Source organism: Dipodomys spectabilis, unplaced genomic scaffold (genome assembly GCF_019054845.1).
Source record: "Dipodomys spectabilis isolate Male_0828 unplaced genomic scaffold, ASM1905484v1 ptg000043l, whole genome shotgun sequence".
NCBI lineage: Eukaryota > Metazoa > Chordata > Mammalia > Rodentia > Heteromyidae > Dipodomys > Dipodomys spectabilis.
This window is the reverse complement of record NW_024870720.1, coordinates 33947491-33969234: the sequence shown is the minus strand read 5'-3', so window position 1 is coordinate 33969234 and position 21744 is coordinate 33947491. Positions and strand designations below refer to the sequence as shown.

Sequence of the window (21744 nt, the reverse complement as noted above, 5' to 3'; positions counted from 1 at the left end):
AATGGGACTCTAAAACAAAATGGAAACATTACTGGAATGGATCTTTGTTATTCTCAGATTCAAAAGCATGAAATTTTTTCTGGTTTTGAACATTTTGGTTATTCTGCAGTGCTCTTAATATTAATTTTCATATTAATATGAAAAGCTCTTAATATTCTATGCATTCGCCTACCTGTAGTAGGCATGATTTCTTACATGTCCATTACTCACCTGCACTTGTAATAAATGTCCTTCATTTTTGTGGATTTGTGGGTGTGAACTAAAATTCATTGTCACTTTTCTGACTGCTAGTATGGGTAGAATGTCTATTTACTTATTAACCAATTTTCCTTCATTGCTTTTGAGTCATTTATTATAGTCTACACCTTTATTGATAAAATGGTCTGGTATTTTTTTTTTAATTTGTGAAAACGGTTTTTTAAAAGATTCATGAGCCAAGTGTTAATGGCTCATGCCTATAAACGTAGTTACTTAGGAGGCTGAGATCTCAGAATGCTGGCTTAAATTCATCCTAGGAAGACAAATGCAAGAGAGAGTCTATCTCCAATTAGCCAGACAGAACAAAAAGGATAGAAGTGGAGATGTGGCCCACATGGTAGAGCACCAGGCATGAGTGGAAAAGCTGAGCAAAAGCAATTGGCCTGGCAGCCCAGTAGCATGCGCGCGTGCGCACACACACACACACACACACACACACACACACACACGCACAGCACATAAAAAGATCTCATAATTGAACATAGATATCGCTTGCCTTTAACACTGCATTGTTAAATACCTTGATAAACACTTGTTTCTTTGTTGGTACTCAGAATACATGTTTGCCATTTGAGCTTCTACCATTTGAGCCATGCTCCTAGCATTTTTGCTTGCTTTGGTTAGTTCTCAGAAATTTCTTCTTTTTTTTTAATTTTAGCCTAGGCTTGCCAGGACCATAATCTGCCTACTTACACCTTCTCAACAGCTGGAATGACATATGCATACCAGCACATCTGGCTTTTTGTTGATGTTGAAATGAAGTCTGATCAAATTTTTTCCCCAGCTGATCTAGAACCACCATAAGAATCATAAAATATATCCCTAGCCTGTTACAAGTGTTTAGTAGTAGAATGCAAGTGACTCGTGCCTGTAATCCTATCTACTCAGGAGGATGAGATCTGAGGATCACAGTCTGAAGCCACCCCAAGCAGCAAGTCCATGAGATGACTCCTATCTCCAAACAACCAACAAAAAGCCAGACGTGAAGCTGTGGCTCAAGATGTAAAATGCTAGCCTTGAGTGAAAAAGCTCAGAGACAGCACCCAGGCCTAGAATTCCAGCCCCAGAAACTGGTGTATACAAAAAAGCATTCAATAAATGTTTATTAAAATGTATTAAATATGGTTCTTGTCTAGTGAGATGATAAGATTGCATATAGGTTTGTCTCTATGAATCAATGTGGACTATTTCCTTAACAAATTGCTTTAAATTAAATGACTTATGAGAGTCTCTCCTGGGTCAGAATGCATATGAGTTTACAATATACTTGAAATAATTAAGTATTCACTATCTATGACTTTAATCAAATGAAGTTTTCTAAATTTTTTCTTACTATCTCTGATACCAAGTTTGTACAACCTTTAGAAAGCAAATAGAAAAGAGGTTGCTCTCTCCTTTCTGCTCTCCACTTTGCCTGAGGCAGACATTGTGTGTTTCTTCCAAATATTAGAACTAAATATCGTATATCATCTTCTGGTATATTATAGCAAAACTATCTTAACAAAAATCAGAAGTCACTTTTTATTAATTCAATTAAAATGATTAAAGATGTATTGAATTCTATTTCTTCCAATACCAGTCTTGGCCAAGATACATTTGTCTAAACATTTGTTCACAACATTTAATTTTAAATGTTTACATAAATATTTATTTGAAAACAGTTTTCAATCTCTACAGTCATTTTTTAAATTTAAAAACTACACTATGGCTTTCGAATTTTGTTTCATCACAATGCTAGCTGTGGTGTCTCACACCTGTAATCTCAGCTACTCAGAAGGGAGAGATTGGGAAAATGATATTTCTAGACCAGCAAAGCAATAAATTAGTGAGAACCACATCCCAGTAGATAATCAGGACATGGTAATGTATGACCATATCCCAGCTTCACAGAAGTCATAAATGTGGTCTTAGTCCCAGGTTGGCCTGTGTAAAAAGGTAGACCTTTTCTAAAATACAATCTGAAAAAAAAATATAAAGAGCTATATATAAAGGGCATGGCTAATATTGTCAAGCAAGCACAGAACCCTGAAATCAAACTCATACCATCAAATTATTTTTTTCTTCATCAGTTTTGTTAAAGTTTTTTTTATCATTTGTATTAGTGTTTTAAAGAATCAACTTCCAATATGGCCAATCCTACTGATTATTCATTCGTTCCTATTTTTATGTTCTTGTTATCAAAATGTTCATTCTTCTGATATTTTATACTTATTTTGCTAAGACTTTTTGTACCTTAGCTCATGGGTTTCATAGTTTATTACAGTTTGAGCTTGAACTATCTGGAAAGATTCATGTGCTAAAGGCTTGGATGTAAGGATTTTGCAAAGATATGGGACTCTGTGGATTCTGCCAAATCAGTGCATTCTTTCCTTGTCCTAATACAATTGCATTATTGAGCCGGGCAGTAGGAAGTAGGAGGTGAGCCCCAGTTGGAGGAAGTTCATAACTGGAAAGATACACGCTAATGCTTCTCTATCTTTCTCTCTCTATTTCCTGGCCACAACTAAGCAAGCAGCTCTCCTCTGCCATAAGCTCCTACTGCCATGATGGCCTGCCTCAACTCAAGCTCATAACAATGGAAACAGCTGACCATGGCATTTCAGAAACCCATGAAGGTGTCTCTCTTAGGTATTTGTCACAATGATAGACATGTATATAGTTTCATTGTTCCTGTTGTTTAAATGAGTCAATTTATGCCTATCAACTTTTCTTGTACTTAACATATTAAAGTAATTTTACTGTCATTTAGCTCTAAATATTTTGTAAATTTTATTGTCATTTTTTTCTTAGTGAGTAATTATGATATTCTTTTTCAATTGACTTATATTTCTATCATGGTGTTACAGCCAGAAAATGTAAATGGGTATTAATCAATATTTATTCAAACTTTTGTTCAGGGGATAATCCTTGAACTAAGGGCCTGCATGCTGTTTGTTAGTCTTTTTTTTACCCAAGATTGGCACTCTACCACTTGAGCCAATGATTAGCTTCCAATTTTTTTGTGTGTGTGATTATTTGGAAACTGAATTGTCACAGATTTTCCAGATCGGGCTGGCTTCAAACTATAATCCTCAGATCTCAGCCTCCTAAATAGCTAAGATTACAGAAGAAAGCCACTAGTGCCTGGCTTATTAAGACTTTTTTTGTTTCTCATCAAACATGTGATTGGCTTTGTAAATGAGAGGTGCAATTATCATTAAATATGTGATGCATTAACAACTTAGTTTATTAATTTACAGTGCACTGAGAAAGCTTATATATGGAAATATGCACACTCAAAAGCACTACAGCTCTGCAGCAGATGTTGGAGGTAACTCTTCTAGACCTCTACTCTTGGCAAATGCACCCAGTTATAAGACCTTACTGGTGTCTACCTGCTACTTCCTCCTCCTTCCCCCTTTCATCTTTATCACAGCTAGGGATTAACTGATAGGAGGAGAAAGACAAAATGGAGATATAGAGAGGTACAGACCCCTTTACCTTAAAGTTGAAGTCTATGACACAGTTCATCATCTGTGCATGATCATATTAAAAACTACATTTCCATTGGAGCTATCTTTGCTCATCTCATGTCATTATAAATTCACATGAGAGAAGTTCCCCAGTAAGTCACTTGCATGGAACCTGAATCCTAAGATATTTTTCTAGGCAGCCTGACCTAACATTGTACACAATGATTATAATTAATTGAAAATGTATATAAGATTGATAAGTGGGATTGTATCAAATTAAAAAGTTTCTGTACGGAAAAGAATATGATAAACAAGCTGAAATGACAGCCTATACAATGGGAATTTTTGCAAGCTATACATCAGACAATGACATAATGTCCAGGATACACTGAGAACTTAAAAACATTAAACACTCAAAGAATCTACAACCCAATTAATAAATGGGCTAATGAGCTAAAGAGAGACTTCTCAGAAAATGAGGTAAAAATGGGCAATAGACACACAAATAAATGCTCAAGAATTCTGAGGAATAAAGAAAATGCAGCCGGGTGCCTGTGGCTTACACCTGTAATCCTAGCTAATGAGGAAGCGGAGATCTGAGGATCTCGGTTCAAAGCCAGCCCGGGCAGGAATGTCTGTGTCTATTATCTCTAATTAATCACCAGAAACTGGAAGTAGCACTGTGGCTCAAGTGATAGAGTGCTAGCCTTGAGCTGAAGAGCTCAGAGAAAGTACTCAGGCCCAGAGTTCAAGACTCATGACTGACAAAAAAAAAAAAAAAAGAAAAAAAGAAAGAAAGAAAGGAAGGAAGGAAGGAAGGAAGGAAGGAAGGAAATGCAAGTTAAAACAACACTGAGATCCAAATTAGAATGGCTATCATCAAAAATACAAACACAGTGTGCATGTGGACAAAAAGGAACCCTAATATACTATTGGTGGGAGTGTAAACTTGTTCAGCCGTTCTGGAAAGCAATATGGAGGTTCCTCAAAAAACTAACAATAGAACTACTCTATAATTCAGCAACTTCACTCTTGGGCATTTATCCAAGAGATTACATCAAGGATACTGCAAAGCATAACTATATTCATTGCTCTACTATTCACCATAGCCAATGTACGGAATATGCCCAGATGTTTCTTGATAAAAGAATGACTGGAGACATAGAATTCCATTGTGTATATATACCACATTTTCTTGATCCATTCATCTACTGAGGGGCATCTGGGTTGGTTCCATATCTTAGCTATAGTAAATAATGCTTCAATAAACATAGTTGTGCTGGTAGCTTTAGTATTATCTTGTTTGTGAACATTTGGGTAAATACCCAAAAGTGGGATTGCTGGGTCATAGGAGAGCTCTATGTGGAGTATTTTGAGGAACCTCCATATTACTTTCCAAAGTGGTTGAACAAGTTTACATTCCCACCAACAATGCAAGGTTCCCTTCTGGCCACATCCCCTCCAGGATCTGTTGTTATTAGAGTTGTTGATTCTAGCCATTCTAACTGGGGTGAGGTGGAATCTCAATGTTGTTTTGATCTGCATTTCTTTTATGAGCATTGCTACATTTGTTAGGAAATGGAAAGACTTGGAGAAAATTATATTAAGTGAAGTAAGGCAGGCCCAAAGAAACATAGGTCCCATGGTTTCCCTTATTTGCAATATCTAGTCTATGTCTGGGACAAGCAGAAAAGCTCAGATAAGATGATGTTAAGCAAAATGAACCCCAAGATAGGGACAAAAGTGTTTTTTTTCCCTTGCTATTGTTTCTAATGTATTTATAATGTATTTGTTGCTTTGTATGTCCCTCCCCCACGGTATAACCCCTGACTTCACTGTTTGATGTTGGTATAATTTGGGGAGGGGAAGGGAAAAATACAAAATGTTTATATAGGGATACAGGTGGACCCATTGCAACAATGAGATGTACAAGACGCTATGTCGAAAAATGAACTTTACAATTTAGACGGGGAGAAGGTAGGGGGCTGGGGGGATGTAGCTGAGGAGGTGGGAGGAAAGGGATGGTAGGGGAAATACAAAGCAGGAGGCAACAATGCTGGATAAGAAATGTACTCATTACCTTGCTCATGTAATTGTAACCCCTCCGAACAGTATTTTCACAATACAAAACTTATTTAAAAGTTGCTTTAAAAAAGAATGAATGGATCAAGAAAAAGTGGTAGATACATAATGGAATTTTACTCATTCATTAGAAAGGATATTTCATCATTTGCAAAGAAATGGACAGACCTGGAAAAAGCTACATGAAGTGAATGTAGGCCCTGAGAGACAAAGGTTACATATTTTCTTTCATCTGTGGAAGCCAGAATTAGTTTATTAGTTTATACATATTTATGTAAGAAGACACATTGGGTGGTATACAAGTGTACACAAGTCTATTAACCGAAATATGGTAGAACTCAAATTGTTGTAATTCCTTAGAAAGGCTAAATCATACTCTAACAAAATAAACACCAGAAAATGGATACTTGCAAAGGGTACAGTAGGGCCAACGGGATGGGAGAGGTAAATGAAGAGAAGAAAGGGAGAGTTCAGTAAAAAGATTCAATAAATATTCTACAAATTAAGAAAAATGAGAAAAGAGGTATGTTGGGAGGGATTGGTGAGAATGTTGAAGGAGTTGACATCGATGAAGATACATTTTATTCATGAACTATTTTGTTCAATAGCAACTGTCCAACTACATAAAGATAATAAAACTATATATAATAAAAAAGAAATATATGTGGCAGGTATGTGCTTTACACATTGTACAGTTTTGTTCTATAAATATCTTGATAGTGTAAAAAGTATCTCCCCATTATGAGTATGGATAGAGTTGAGTCAGGTATTTAACTTGCAGTAAGTGCTAAACCCTACACAAACCCAGATACCATTGCTCTGTCAACTCTTTCCATACTGTTTGTCTCAGCACATAGTATCAGTATATTTTTAATCTAGGGAATAAAAAATAAGATAAGGATATATCCCCTATGTTTTTCTAGTGAAATTGAAGTTGATAAGTGTTTTATTTTCCAGTGATGTCATTTGTTTAAAATAAAAGTAAGATTTTTATGAGTCATATAATTTCCATGAGGGGTTATTAGTGGGAAAGCATGGGTTCCATTAGAAAGGAAATAAACTTTTGTATAATACTTTCATTTTCTTGAAAGAGAACATTTTATAAAAATTGGAAAATAGAGAAGAGGGAAAAGATCATGTCAACACAATGTTTTTGGTCAAACACAACACAATCTTATGTTTCATAGAGATTTCAACACAGGAAATAAGTATATTGGAAACGGTCTAATTCATAGATTTTCCTGACTCAGGTACAGTGGTTTCTTTGAATGACTCTGAAGGAAAAGTTGTAAGCAATGTTTTCATACCAGCTCCAATAATGCATATTTCAAAGCCCAAACTAGTCAGCCATGTAACTGTTTACATAGTCAACATTCAGGGGAAAATAAGAATCAGAAGGTCCCACCCAGAATGGTATGTGATCTTTCATCATAAGTTTCTGATTATGTAGGGAATGTTTTATTTTTGTCGTTTCCATTCACAAATCAAGAATTTTTAGCTACTAACATCTGAAAAATGGCAGTCTAATCCTGTGCTATTTAGCCACTTAAATGTTGTGGGGGAGAAGGGGCAGGAGGGAAAAACTGGGAGAAAATGAAGGAAGAGGTAACACTGTTAAAAAAAAAGGTACTCATTACCTGACTTACGTACCTAATCTTCTCTGTGTATCAACTTTACAATAAAGATAAATAAATAAAAGAACTACATACTTGTGTTACAATAGAAATACTGTAGGGAGGGACCATGTCTTTCCATCTTTGTCTAAAACAAATAGTAAAATGATTTGTACAGAGTAGAATATTAAGAAAATGGATTGGAGTTTCCTATGGCACTAAAAATCACTTTGTAAAGTGTTCTTTTAAATATTTGAATTTCTGTAATATCTTGCTAATGGCTAACAATCTTAAAACCACTAATGAAATGAAGAAGAAACTGTTACAAAGAACTCTTTCACGTATATTTTGTAAAGGGAAATTCAAAACTATTTAATTCTTCTCTTAAAACCCCCACTAGGTTGAACAAATGTAGTTATGTTTATCAATATACACTACGTAAAATATGAACTATACAACTTGTGGGCAGGGATGGGAGGGGGAAAATGGGGGGAAACAGAGGAAGGAGTGACATTATCCAAGAAGAATTGTACTTATCAACAATAACACTAAATATTTTTTAAACTACCAGAAAGTCATAGTATGTTTTTACATTATTTTGTTTAAAATTCTGGTAGTCAAAATTTTGGTAATCATAATCATAGTTCAGAAATGGTATTTTCATAAGTCCTTGCTATGTATCATTCAGTATTCCAAATATGTGGTTTTATTTTCTATTTAAACTCAATATTTTGTTTGTTTGTTTGTTTGTTTTGTCGGTCGTGGGGCTTGAACTCTGGGCCTGGGCGCTGTCCCTCAGCTCTTCAGCTCAAGGCGAGCGCTCTACCACTTGAGCCACAGCACCACTTCCGGTTTTCTGGTGGTTTATTGGAGATAGGAGTCTCACGGTCTCTCCTGCCCGGGCTGGCTTTGAACTGCGATCCTCAGATCTCAGCCTCCTGAGTAGCTAGGATTACAGGCGTGAGCCACCAGCGCCCAGCTTAAACTCAATATTAAGCTAAGAATATTCTTTTTAATCCACACCTTAAAGAAGAGGACAACAGTGTGTTGTTCAGCCTCCCTGTGTTACAGGACAGAACTCAAAACCAAAGCCACCAAAGAAAGTCCTGTAATATATGGAGGCTGAACAGCACACTGTTGAATCACAAGTGGGTCATGGAAGAGATTAGAAAGGAAATTTAAATCATGATATTCAACAAAAATGAATGCACAAAGTACCAGTTCCTCTGGGACAAAAAAAGGTAGTACTCAGAGGCAAGTTTATATACAGCTCTGAGTTCTTACATCAACAAATTGGAGAGATCCGAAACTAACAATTTAATGAGACATCTGAACCTCCTTGAAAAAGAGCAGCAAGCTAAACCCCAATCCAATAGACAGAAAGAAATAATTAAAATTAAATCAGAATTATATGAACTAGAATCCAAAAACATAGAAATAATCAACAAAACAAAGAGCTGGTTCTTTGGAAAAAGTAACAAAATTGACAGACCCTTAGCAAATCTTATCAGAAAATGAAGAGAACACACCAAAATAAACAAATTCAAAGATGAGAATGGAAACATCACCACAGAAACAACCAAGATTCAGAACATTATAAGAGAATACTTCTCAAACCTTTATGCTAATAAGCTTGAGAATCTGGAAGAAATGAATAAATTTCTAGCAAATATTGGCATCTTGTATATATACTTCTCTAATTTGGGGAGGGAAAGGGAAAAAACAAAATGCTTAAATAAGGATACAGGTTGACCCATTGTCACCCAAGATACTATGTTGAAAAATGAACTTTACAATTTAGGCAGGGTGGGGGGTATAGTTGTGGAGGTGGGAGGGAAGGAATGGTAGGGGAAAAACAAAGTTGGAGGCAACAATGCTTGATAGGAAATGTACTCGTTACCTTACTCATGTAACTGTAACCCCTCTGTACAATATTTTTACAATAAAAAATGTACAAAATAAAGAAGAGGACAATGTGGCTTAAATATGTGAGGAATTCCCTACACCAAAACTTTTCCTAATTTTCTAATTTTCCTAATCTAAATATTTTTTATTGTGAAAATACTTTACAGAGGGGTTACAATTACATGGGCAAGATAATGAGTACATTTCTTATCAAGCATTGTTTTTGTAAATAATTTGTAGTACTCAATCAGCATTAAGTCTGGAACTTGAATTTCATCCGGGTGCATCTCTAACTTCTATTTTTATTTAGCCATTGAGCAAAACAAAAATCCTCTAACTTCAGTACTATAGTTCTCTTCCCATTATTAAAATTACCTTCAGCTGTTCACTCTATACTGAGTCCCCCTAATAGAAGCATGAGAACGGCCTTCCAAAAATCCTCTATTTCCTACATCAAAACAAATCACTTTAGGTCTGAGAATGCAGCTCAGTGGTACAACATGTGCTTAGCATATGTGAGATATTGGGTTCAATCTCTAGCACCAACATAAACAACCACACAAATTCTTAATTTGTTATTTAAACTCTAATATCAATTCTTTAATTTCTCTATCCCAGTCTTTCATTATCAATTGTCTAACTATGATAATGGCCTCTCCATTGTGTTGCCTGCCTCATACATCATTCTCCATCCCTATATTCTTCTTCCTATTTCCTGATGCTAAGGTACTTTTATAATACATGTCTGATCATATCAACTGTTGGTCTAAATTCTTTCCAGGATACCAATGATCCTTGGGCCACTTTTTCATGCTTCTGACCACAGCAAGTGACTCCTTAGATCCAGCTGTGGGTCACCACCCTGGCTTCCTCGCTTTCTTCCCCAACATTTATTCAAGGACTATCTACCAGGCACAATGACCAACTGGACATAAGACTTAATGAATGAAAGCGGGAAAGAAAATTAGTGAGTTGTAGATTTTACCTGAGATGACACAGAGCTAAGTAGGGTTCAGGAGAGAATTACTGTTCAATGGTAGCCTGGGCAAAAAGCAAGAGTATCTGAAAAAATAACCTAAAATAAAATGACTGGAGCTCAAGGAGTAGAACACTTGCCTACTAAGCACAAGGCCCTAACTTCAAAGCCCAGTAAAAATGAAAAATAATGTGTGAGTATATGTGTGTATGTGTGTGTGGGGGGGCGGGTTGTAGATGTGTGTGCATCAATAGTCAAACACGTCGTATTTATCTACCTATGAGGGGAAGAGTGTTCTGTCAGCACTTTTTTCACTTATGTGACCATATTCTATTACCACATCTTGTCAAGTTTACTCTCCAAATGACTATGGAATGAATTATCTTCATTTTTCTGATTCCAGCTACCATCTCACTTCTCATATTCTCTTATCTAGTCCTGCAAGACATCTTCTGGCATCTGCTTTATTCTATTTTTTTCTTCTGAAGGCATGGGATGCTGTCAACATGAAATATCAGTATGCCATCTATGAAGTCATTTTCATGTCTCACAAAAACCCACAAAGCCCTTTCATACCAGCTGATGTTTGTGTATTTGTTACAATATCTATCATGGTTTCAACTCTAATTTTATTGATGTGTTTACTTGATTATTCATTTCTTCTCAAAGAATTGGTAAGTTCTGCAGGTATTTGCCATCTTGCACATAGTATGCCTGCTGTAAAGCTAGTTGTCACTATTCAATTAATGACTAATTTAACAAATCAGTATATGAGCAACAAAGATCTAGGAAGAAGTATATAGCAATGCAATCTTGAGTTTAGATAATACACTGAGGCAAGTTGTATTTCTGGAAAAGGCACAGGGCAAAAGAGGATATACTGTGATCAACAATCATTACCAGAAAGACACTAAGATTAAAAATCAGAAGGAAGTAGGAAATCCATGGGATAACTATATCATAAACAACAAGATAGTAGAGAAAGACAAATTGAGTATCTACACAACTCAGAGTAGTCTACAAATAAATGGAAATTGTTATCCCAAAATGAACCAATTCATATCTTTAATTTTTATACAACCTTTTCTTCATGTCATCATCTTATTTTCACAACCTAAGATTTTGCTAAATTTTTATTAAATACTCTTGAGGTATATGTCTTCATTAAAGGGTCCGCTTTAATTCTATTACTTCTATTAAAATATTTCTGGGGTGGGTGCGGTTTGTTAGATAGGGAGAAAGATGAAAGGGATGGCATTGATCAAGATTCACTGTACTCACAAACTGCTATGTTGAATAGAAACCTCCTTGTACAACTATTTAAGGATTATAAAACACTCTAAAAACAATATTTCCTGAGGTTAAAAAAATCATCCCTTACATTCAGCATTATTTAAAATTTTAACTTTTGTATCTTTTCCATTAGTTCTAACAAAGATGTGCATTTTTTAATATCTTACATTGACAGAAGGTGTTCCCTTCTCTGAAGAGTTAGAAGGGTCTGTATCCCCTGCCCTTGACCTCAAATGTAAGTTCTGGGTGTCCAGATCCAGACCTGTTTAATATGCTCTGCTAAGCTCTTGTCCTAAGCAGACGGCTGATATATGTCTAATGGTGATGATAGCATTAAAAACTTCATAAAATGAGGAATCAGAAAACTCAGTTTTCTCAGGAAACAACATGCTCACAGTTGAGACAGCAAAGGGAAATGAATGATCTTTGATTTTTTTAAAGAAGTTTTAAGTTTTAAATGCTGTGAGACATCAGAAAAGATTTTCAAACATAAATGGGTAAATTAAAATTTGAAAAATAATGACTCTGATAAAATAATTAACCTATCATTTCAAATACAATTTATCAAAATTCTTTTGAATGCAGTTCCAGATATATTACATGAAGTTAAGTTCTTTTTTTAAAAAAAAACTAAGTGCAAAAATACAAATGTATTTTGGAAAGGGTGTAAGGAAGAAAAGTGTGTTTTTGTATATGCAGCACATGTTATGTATGTGTACCTATATACACAGAACAAGTGTGCACACATATACATGAATTAAAAAAGAGATCATATTGACTCTTAAATAAAATTACCTCCATTTGTTTTACTTTATTTGGGGTTGTATCAGGATTTGAATTCAGAGCCTTTTGCTTACTAGACAGGTACTCTACATTTTAAGCCATAACCTCCAGTACAAATAACCTCTCTTTTTATTTTAGAGTTATTTTTCATACATTTTTATTATCTTTATATAGTTATGCAAAGGAGTTATCATTCAACAAAACAGTTTATGAATACAACAAATCTTGATCAATGTCACCCCTTTCATCATCATTCTCTCCCATCCTTTGACTTAACAAGCTTTTTACAAAAAGAATATAACTCACAAACTTAGATGCTAAAAATCCAAAATCTAATAGCTCTATACATACACACACACACACACACACACACACACACACACACCACACACACATATAATGGGACTAATAACAATATACAGGGAGCTTAACAGATTAAACCTCCCAAGAATAATAAATAAAAAAATTAACTATGCCAACAACATCTGAAATATTAAGCTGAAAGTTTTAAAGGGGAGCAAGTGTTTATTCTTAGTAGTTTTATACACTGTTAATTTTCCCCAAATCTATTCCTCCCAGGTCATAGTCCAAAGATTACATACATGTCAAAGCAGTAAGCTTGTGAGAAGATGAATGTGCATACTAAGTAAATAGAACTGCAACAATGTATCTTTTTAACATGTTTTTATTGTACAAAAATACTGTATAGAGGGGTTGCAGTTACATGAGCAAGGTAATGAGTACATTTCCTATCAAGCATTGTTACCCCCTCCTTTGTTTTTCCCCTACCATCCATTCCCTCCCACCTCCACAACTACACTTCCCAGCCAGCCCCCTACCCCATCCCCATCCCCGCCTAAATTGTAAAGTTCATTTTTCAACATAGTGTCTTGTACATCTCATTGTTTCAATAGGGCAACCTGTATCCCTATTTAAGCATTTTGTTATTTCCCTTCCCTGCCCCAAATTAGAGAAGTGTATATACAAGATGCAGGGCACCGACTTCAGATACAGTGAGAACAGGGATATCTTGAATTTGGCCAGAAGGAGAAAACAATACATAAGGGTCAACTACACAAAATAGAATTTGAAACCTGGGGGTCACCAGATAAAATTTGTGAATGTGGAACAGAAAATCTAATCTTTTAATTTTTTAACTCCATTTAAGAATCTCAGAGCCATGCCTGAAAACTGCTATGGAATTAGTACTTCAGGCTTTACCAAGGGCATGCAAATCAACTAAAGCAATTCTAAAAGCATATGGTAAAATTTCTTGCATATTCTTTCAGAGAGATGACTAGGAGCCAGAGTGTTTCTGGGTGAAGTTCTCCATTTAGTTTATAGTCCCACGTTACATAAAATATAAGGATGGTGGGCATCACAGAAGCTACAAGAAAGGTCACTTTCTCTAGAGCCTCTGCTAAATCACTACAAAGGAAATGGACTTTCTAACTCCTTAATTTCATATTTCTGGACTCCAGAAGTGTGAAGAATAACATTTTGTTTTCAGCCTTCCAAGATGTAACATTGTCATGGCAGCCATGGGAAACTAATACATCATCATCCTGCTTGACCTATCAACAGTATTTAATACGATAAAGTCTGCTTCTTATTTTGATTATTTTTTCTCTTAGTAATTTTTTTCTCTTCTAGTATCACTGTCACCTGACTCCTCTCCAACCTCTTACTGTTAGGAGTCTTTTGCTGGCTGTTGAACATGTGCCAGATCTCAAAATGTTGGAGTATCCTAAAGATCGGTCATAGTGCCATGATTTCTCCTTATATTTTCTGGCTACTAAACTTTCTTAAGTCCATTGCTTTACAGACCATGTAGATGTTAATAATTTTCCTATTTATAATTCTAACAAAGACTACCATCTACATTCCAAATCAACACTCCAATAGCCAATCGGCTTTTCTACTTGGGTGTCTAATAAGAATTGGTACAGTCAGGAGAAAACCATTTCAATGAGAGATGAAATAATTTATATCTCACATTTATTCTGTATTAATAAAGGCACCAGGATCTAACCACTTGCTCAGCTTAAAAACCTAGAAGTCACGTTAGTTCATTACTTCTTTAATATTCCATATTAAGCTATAAATGAGCCCTCTGAGTTCTATTTTCAAAACATAGGCATGACTAGTCGGCATCTCTACATCTCCATTGCTACTATTCTTTTGCTTTAATTACTCCTATATTACCACAAGAACACTATGATTTGTCTTCTTGCCTCTGCTCTGCCTCTGCTTACTCACATCTTGACCAACATCCTATACCAGTGGTAAAGTAAGTCTTTCTACAGTATCTACCACATCAGGCCACTTCACTGCTTCAGATTGTCCATTGACTTTCCATTACAATAATTAAGAATATATGACAATATGACCTGGAGGTATAGCTTGACAGTGGAGTGCCTGTCTGTCAAATTCAAAGCCTAGAGTTCAAACCCCAGTACTGCATTGTAAGCTGTCTGATGACTTTCTCTCTGATCTCATCTGTCTCTTGGATATAATATGATTTTTCCATCTCTTGAATATAACATAATTAGTGTTCATTTACTATTCCTTCTTGACATGTTTCTCACTCAACTCTTCATCTAAACTCTTCATTTCATGCAAGCCCCAACAGTTATTACCTACTCAAATGCTTCTCTTAGTTATAATGGCTAAAGAAGCCAACCAATCTCTAGTCAATTTCTGTCAAATCAGTTTTCTAGGTTTTGTTCTCTTAGTATCTATCGAAAGCAGAAATTGATTGTTATATTTGTTACCTTTTTATTTTGTCTTACTTATTTTCTCTCATTCACTATCTAAAATTAACTCCCTATCAATAATGACCACTGGGGATTATATAAGCCTTTTAAATTTCCAATCATGCTCAGAATGAATTATTTCAAGATTAAGAAGGTATAATCCTAAAATCCTGAAAAAAGACACACACACATACACACACACACACACACACACAAACACAAACACACACATACTACACAAGTCAAGGAAGGAATTGTGTGAGATTTGTGTTCTATGTTAACAATGTCTGTTCAGATATCCATAAGACTGATATTCTACAATCTCAGATGTGGATAGTAACCATTTAAGAGTTAACAAATTTAGGGCTGGGAAGGTGGCTCAGTGGTAGAGCACTTGCCTTGCATGCCTGAGGCCCTGGGTTCAATTCCTCAGCACCACATAAGCAAAAAAAGAAAAAAGCTGGAGGTAGCGCTGTGGCTCAAGTGGTAGAGCTCTAGCCTTGAGATGAAGAGCTGAGGGACAGCGCCCAGGCCCAGAGTTCAGGCCCCACAACCGGACCCCCCCCCCCAAAAAAAAGAGTTAACAAATTTGTTTCCTTGTGTCAAATTTCCAACATTTAAGCTGGGCACCCATAGCCTGTTATCCTAGCTACTCAGGAAGGTAAGATCTGAGGATCACCGTTCAAAACCAGCCCGAGCAGGAAGTACTTGAGACTCTTATTTCCAATAAATCACCAGAAAACCAGAAGTGGCACTGTGGCTCAAGTGGTAAAGCATTAAATTTGAGCTAAAGAGCTGAGGGATAGTGCCCAGGCCCAGATTTCAAGCCCCACACAAAAAAAAATTCCCATGTTTAGCTCACTGGTAATGTTGACTACACATTCCCTGCATTAAATACAAAAGAAAAAAAAGTATATCAATTAGAAGGCCATTGAGCCAAGGTAAATGATGATTGAAATGGTGTAATAAGTAATTAGATAAACTTACATTTAAGAGAACATGGGTGAGAGAAGGTAAAGAGCCTATAATAACTATTATGTTTATTATCTGAATAAATGTTCAGATAATACTTTGTCAAAGGAGATCCTGCTGGAAAAGCAAAATTAAAGAAGGGGTTTTGTTTGTTTTTCCACTCTTGAGGCTTGAACTCAGAACCTGGGCACTGTCTCTGAGGATTTTTGCTCAAGGCTAGTGTTCTACCACTTGAGCGACAACGCTCTTTGAGCCACAGATCCACTTTAGGCTTCTGTGATTTAGTACTTAATTGGAGCTAAGAGTTTCATGGACTTTCCTGCCTGAGCTGGCTTCAAACCATGATCCTCAGAGTTCAGTCTTGTGAATAGCTACAATTACAGGTGTGAACCACTAGCATCATAAAGAAGGTATTTCTGAGAAGTAAACTGGTATCGTTAAAGATACCAGCTTAAGGTCTCTGATACAGTTTGTTCATATGAATTCTAACTGTGGATAATTTTCTGAACCTAGAGAATTTCATTTCCATCCTTAATATGAGTAAAACTTGTTCTCATCAGAGGTTTTTTGTTGTTTTTAATCTGCGGCTTGACCATTGAGGATCATTTTCAGTTTTTGAAACTCTTTAACTAGGAAACACAATTTTAACTATGACAATACAATTTTCTGCCTCTCCTCCAACTTTCTAAGCTGTTCTTTCTATTAAGAATTGGGCACGTTCCTAACTCCTTCTTGTAATTTGCAAGGCCCAGCGGAGTCTAGTTTCTGTCAATATTTCTATCCTCACATCAAAAAAAAATCCCTCACAGCCTGCCTCTTCTAACAATAGCCCTTATTTCAAGCATGGATTTACAATATTAAATCATCTAACCATAATATGATTGTTGTCTTTTTCTTAACTATATTTAAGGTTATTTTTTCCATGTCCAATTGTCAATCAACCTAATAGGAAAATTCCAATATTTTTATTGAGAAAACATTCATAAATAAGACTTCCTTATACACATATTTCTTCTGCAGTTCTAAATTTTTCACCACATCACTTTTGATTGTTTTTCTGTAAGTCACTATAATTCAGCATGAGTGTCTTCCTATTAAATTTAACTTAGAATATTTAAGTCTTATTGTAATTTTGTCACTAGCATCTGTAATACATGCCTATATGTAAGTGTATATAATATGCATAATATGTAATAATTATTTATTATTTGTGGGTAATCTTTACATTTTTTATTTATCCCACGTTCTACTAAAGCAAAAGCAAATTTCTCTTGGATAACTCAGACTGTATCTTTGTATTATATGTTTTCTATCACATTTTCCAAGGTAAGACTATAAAGAAGCTCTAGAACTGTCTTCTAGTCATCTCATAAAATCAGACAGGAGGGGCCAAGCATTGGAGGTCCATGGGTGATAACAAGTTGGTTGTGAGTGAAACATGAGATTAGACTGAAAAGAAGCAGGACATAAGAAGCAGGACTATCACAAAAATGGAGATGACAATCTGTTTGCAATCAGTTTCTTCTATAAGACATGTTTAGAATATTACTTTTACAAGTTTTTTGGGGAGAACTTCTACAGATGTGATGGAAATGAAATGACACAGTACATATATTCCTACAATATCCAAGTATCAAACAGCCATATTTTATCCCTCGTAAGCTGTTTTAGAAGGATGATAGTAAAAGACATTATTGGTGTTAACTGTGCAATCACTGTACATACTTTAAGAGATTTGGGGTGAAATGTACTCACGCTCACTTTCCCAGTGCGATTGTCTTCCTCCCTTACTGCCAGGGCCTTCAGAAAATTGTCCCGCAGATCTTTACCAGCACTTGTCAAGGTCCTGCACAAAGAAAATCTTCAGTTACACTAAAGTGTTTTACTGTCAAATGGAGTCAACAATCATGAATCTTTATTCCAACAGACAGTTTCCTTATGACATAGAAATTATATACACACAATCATTTTTGTGTACTAGATTTTTCAATTTTAGCTGTATAGTCTTTATCTGTAAATGATAAAAATTAGCTTATAAATAATATAAATATCCATGTCAATACTCACCCCAGGTACAATTAATTTCATTTACATTCTCATTTTATTCTCCTTATTACACCACAAATAGTCAAAATATTTGTGCCACAAACATGTTTAATTGTCTGTGATTTAAGTATAATTAATTCAAGTAAGAAATTGAAAATTATGAGGTAGCTAAGCCAGTATTGGTAGTGGATAGAACATCAGATTAGTAGAAGAAATGCAGGCAAGAATATAGAGTGTGATGTCTTTAGTAGATAAAAGGAAGCATTATGAGTTAAATTGCTATGTGCACAACTCCAGAAGACCAGGAAACATGAACACATAGGCACACAAATACACACACACACACACACACACACACACACACACATCACAACAAGTTATTTCTGTCCTTGAAAGCTTGGGGAAGCCATTGATGTCCCTATCAGGAGGAAGTGTATTTCAATGTCTCTACAGAAAAAATGTCCACCAGAAATACAGAGATAATCAGAAATGAAACCACATGTATCATTTTGTTGTTCTAGTTTCGATGTTTGAGAAGTAAATTTTGATAGCGTATGTTAGCCTAGTGTTTAAAAACATCATTACAACATAAAGTCACTGAAATATTTAAAAAGAGGGGGAAAATCAAGGTAAAAATGACTTGTCACAGAAATTAGATTTAAAGAAAATTCAAAAGAAACATCTAAAGTAACAAAGAGTGAGTTTAAGAGAGATTTATAAATGAATGATCATATCCTCTATATAGTAATTTTCTATATTTTTATTATTATCCACTATGTCCCAGGAATTGTCTCAGGAAAAAAAATTATAATTCCCCACCATTTCAGTTGCTTGTGGTCTCAGAGAAAAGGTAAATGTGTAGCCATATACGTATACTATATCATAACTATGTTAACAGAGATATATGTGGTCATAGTGAAAGCCTTACCCAAGAAAATCATTGAGAAATATGGTCACATACATAGGAAAAGAAGATTTAATGTCAGTAACCTGACAGGCTACCTTATGGGTGGAGAGTAGCAGCTGGACGGTGTTATAAACACAGTTTTATAGGGCTGGGTTCATGTGGAAGGGGTTAACGTTTACAGTTGTATCTGCATAAACAAGGTAGAGAGAAATTGCATTTTGAGAAGGGGCTGCCATTTGAGATTGCAGCTACCTGCATCACCTGTTTTCAAGTAAAAGCCTGTGTCACCTGTTTACGGGGGAAGGCCTGAGTCACCTGATTTTAGGGAAAGGCAGTTTTGTTTTTGCTCAAGGTCTAACTAAGGTGGGAGACTAGGTAAGAAGATGGAGGAGAAAAGGCTAACACATAGTATCAGAGTTCCTAAGAAAAGATTCTACCTATTCAAAATGATTCACTTAACATTACAAAGAAAAACAATTATTCTTAAACTGAATGCTAAAAAATAAGACACTTTTAGCCATTCATGGAGTGGGGGTGGAAGATTGGAAAGGTATCTATAACTGCAAAGGAATAAAAGATAAATAATTTCAAGACAAGTTTTGGTAACGGCAAAATAGTCAGAAAGTAAATTTGGGAAGCAAGGGAGAAACCACATACTATTAGAGAAAGTTGCCACTTGCATAGACATCCCATGGCAGATATTTAGTGAGGCCACCCAGCTAGCAGGAAGAAAACCTGGGCTCAAACCCAGGGCATCCAGTCCTAAAACACGGGGTGATGTTTTCCTTCTAGGAAGGCTGCTTAAGGAGCTTAGACCTTCTCTTCCTGGAGCTGTTAAACCCCAAAGACTTCACATGAGGAAACAAAATGGCTAATTCATATTTGACACCTTTGAGGAACAGCCAGAAGAGAACAATATTGAGTGAATTAATTAGAGGATTGTTTCAAGTTTAAAACTTTAGCTGAGTTAAACAGTGCTGGAGGGTAGAAAGAAAACGGGCCTGATTGGTGACTGCTTTGGGCAAAGATTTAAGCATTGATTACTGCAGGTTTCATTAGAAATAGGTTTCATGATCTAGAAATACAGCTCTTTAAATTGACCATGCTTCCTTTTGTTTTGCTAGTTTTGGGTTAGGGGGTTTGCAGGAGCAGTGATAATAATCCAAACAACCAAATGCAAGGGAAATACAACCACTAATTCACATAGACAAAGAAAATCAGATATTTGAGAATGTTTCATTCGTTTTTCTGTTCCTATATCCTATACGCTGCTGTAATACTAAATCTCTAAAGTGTAAAACTCATTTTGTCAATTGTTTACTCAGAAAACATGCTCTACTCCACCACTGCTCACAGGATAAATTGCTAATCCCATCGTGAATTTCCTGTTTGTGGTCTGTTCAGAATCAGTGTGTTAGAAATTCTCTATAAGGTTTCAATAAATAGTTAGTTTTACAAGGGCAACAGTCAGAACTAGGTTGGTTTTGCTGAAGAAACAAATGACCCAGACCCCAAGGGTTTACACTTATAAAAATTATTTCCCAAATATACTATGATATTTTTCCATTTTTGTCTTTGAAATTATGACAATCAATGTTCTTCCAGTAAGTCCCCTTTTAGTTCATTAGAATTTGTTCACATTGCTCACAAACAAAACCTGTTATTTATCAAAGAGCTTTCCAGTTGAGACAGTCTCAAGTTCCCACAGGTTTGCAGGTGTTAAGCCTACTCTATTCCTACCACCTCCCAAAATATTTTTTTTTTTTCTTCTACTTTCTTCTAGAAAGTTTCTTTTTTTTTTTTTTTTTTTAATTTTATTTTATTTTATTTGAGAACATACTGTACAGAGGGGTTACAATTACATGGGCAGGATAATGCATACATTTCTTACCAAGCATTGCAGCCTCCTCCTTTGTTTACCCTTCACCTCCCTTCCCAGCCTCCCCCCTCCCTCCCACCCAATCATACCCCCCCACCCCCCCCCCACCGACATTGTAAAGCTGGTTTTGACATGACATTTTGTACTTCTCATTGTTGCAACAGGTCCACCTGAATCCTTAAACGACTTGTTTGTCCCCATCTCCTCCACATGTTATACTGACATCAAATATAGTGAAAGCGGGGGTTACACTGTGGGGGAGGGACATACAAAGCAACAAAGAAATAATCTTATAAATGCGTTAGAAACACATGCATGAAAGAAACAAAAACATTAAAATACATATTTGAGGGTTCGTTTTCCTAACATCACATTATCTGACTTTTTCCGCTTGACTCATACCTATACTAGATATTGCAAATAAGGGAAACCATGGGACCTATGTTTCTTTGGGCCTGGCTTACTTCACTTAATATAATTTTTTCCAAGCCTTTCCATTTCCTAACAAATGGGGAAATGTCATTCTTTCTGATGGAGGCATAGAATTCCATTGTGTATATATACCACATCTTCTTGATCCATTCATCTACTGAGGGGCATCTGGGTTGGTTCCATGTCTTAGCTATGGTAAATAATGCTGCAATAAACATAGTTGTGCTGGTAGCTTTAGTGTGGCCTTGTTTGTGATCATTTGGGTAAATGCCCAAAAGTGGGATTGCTGGGTCGTTGGGGAGCTCTATGTGGAGTCTTTTGAGGAACCTCCATACTGCTTTCCAAAGTGGTTGAACAAGTTTACATTCCCACCAACAATGAAGTAAGGTT

At 35.8% G+C, this 21744-nt stretch overlaps 1 protein-coding gene across 1 annotated transcript in view; it reads right to left on the bottom strand.

Moving 5' to 3' along the window:
* Positions 1 to 21744, bottom strand: part of Cfap299 (cilia and flagella associated protein 299) — a 577316-nt gene that overhangs the window by 352841 nt on the left and 202731 nt on the right. Inside the window, exon 3 of the mRNA XM_042678010.1 lies at positions 17846 to 17936. Coding sequence (XP_042533944.1) covers positions 17846 to 17936 — 91 coding nt within the window. The remainder of the gene's footprint in view (positions 1 to 17845; positions 17937 to 21744) is intronic.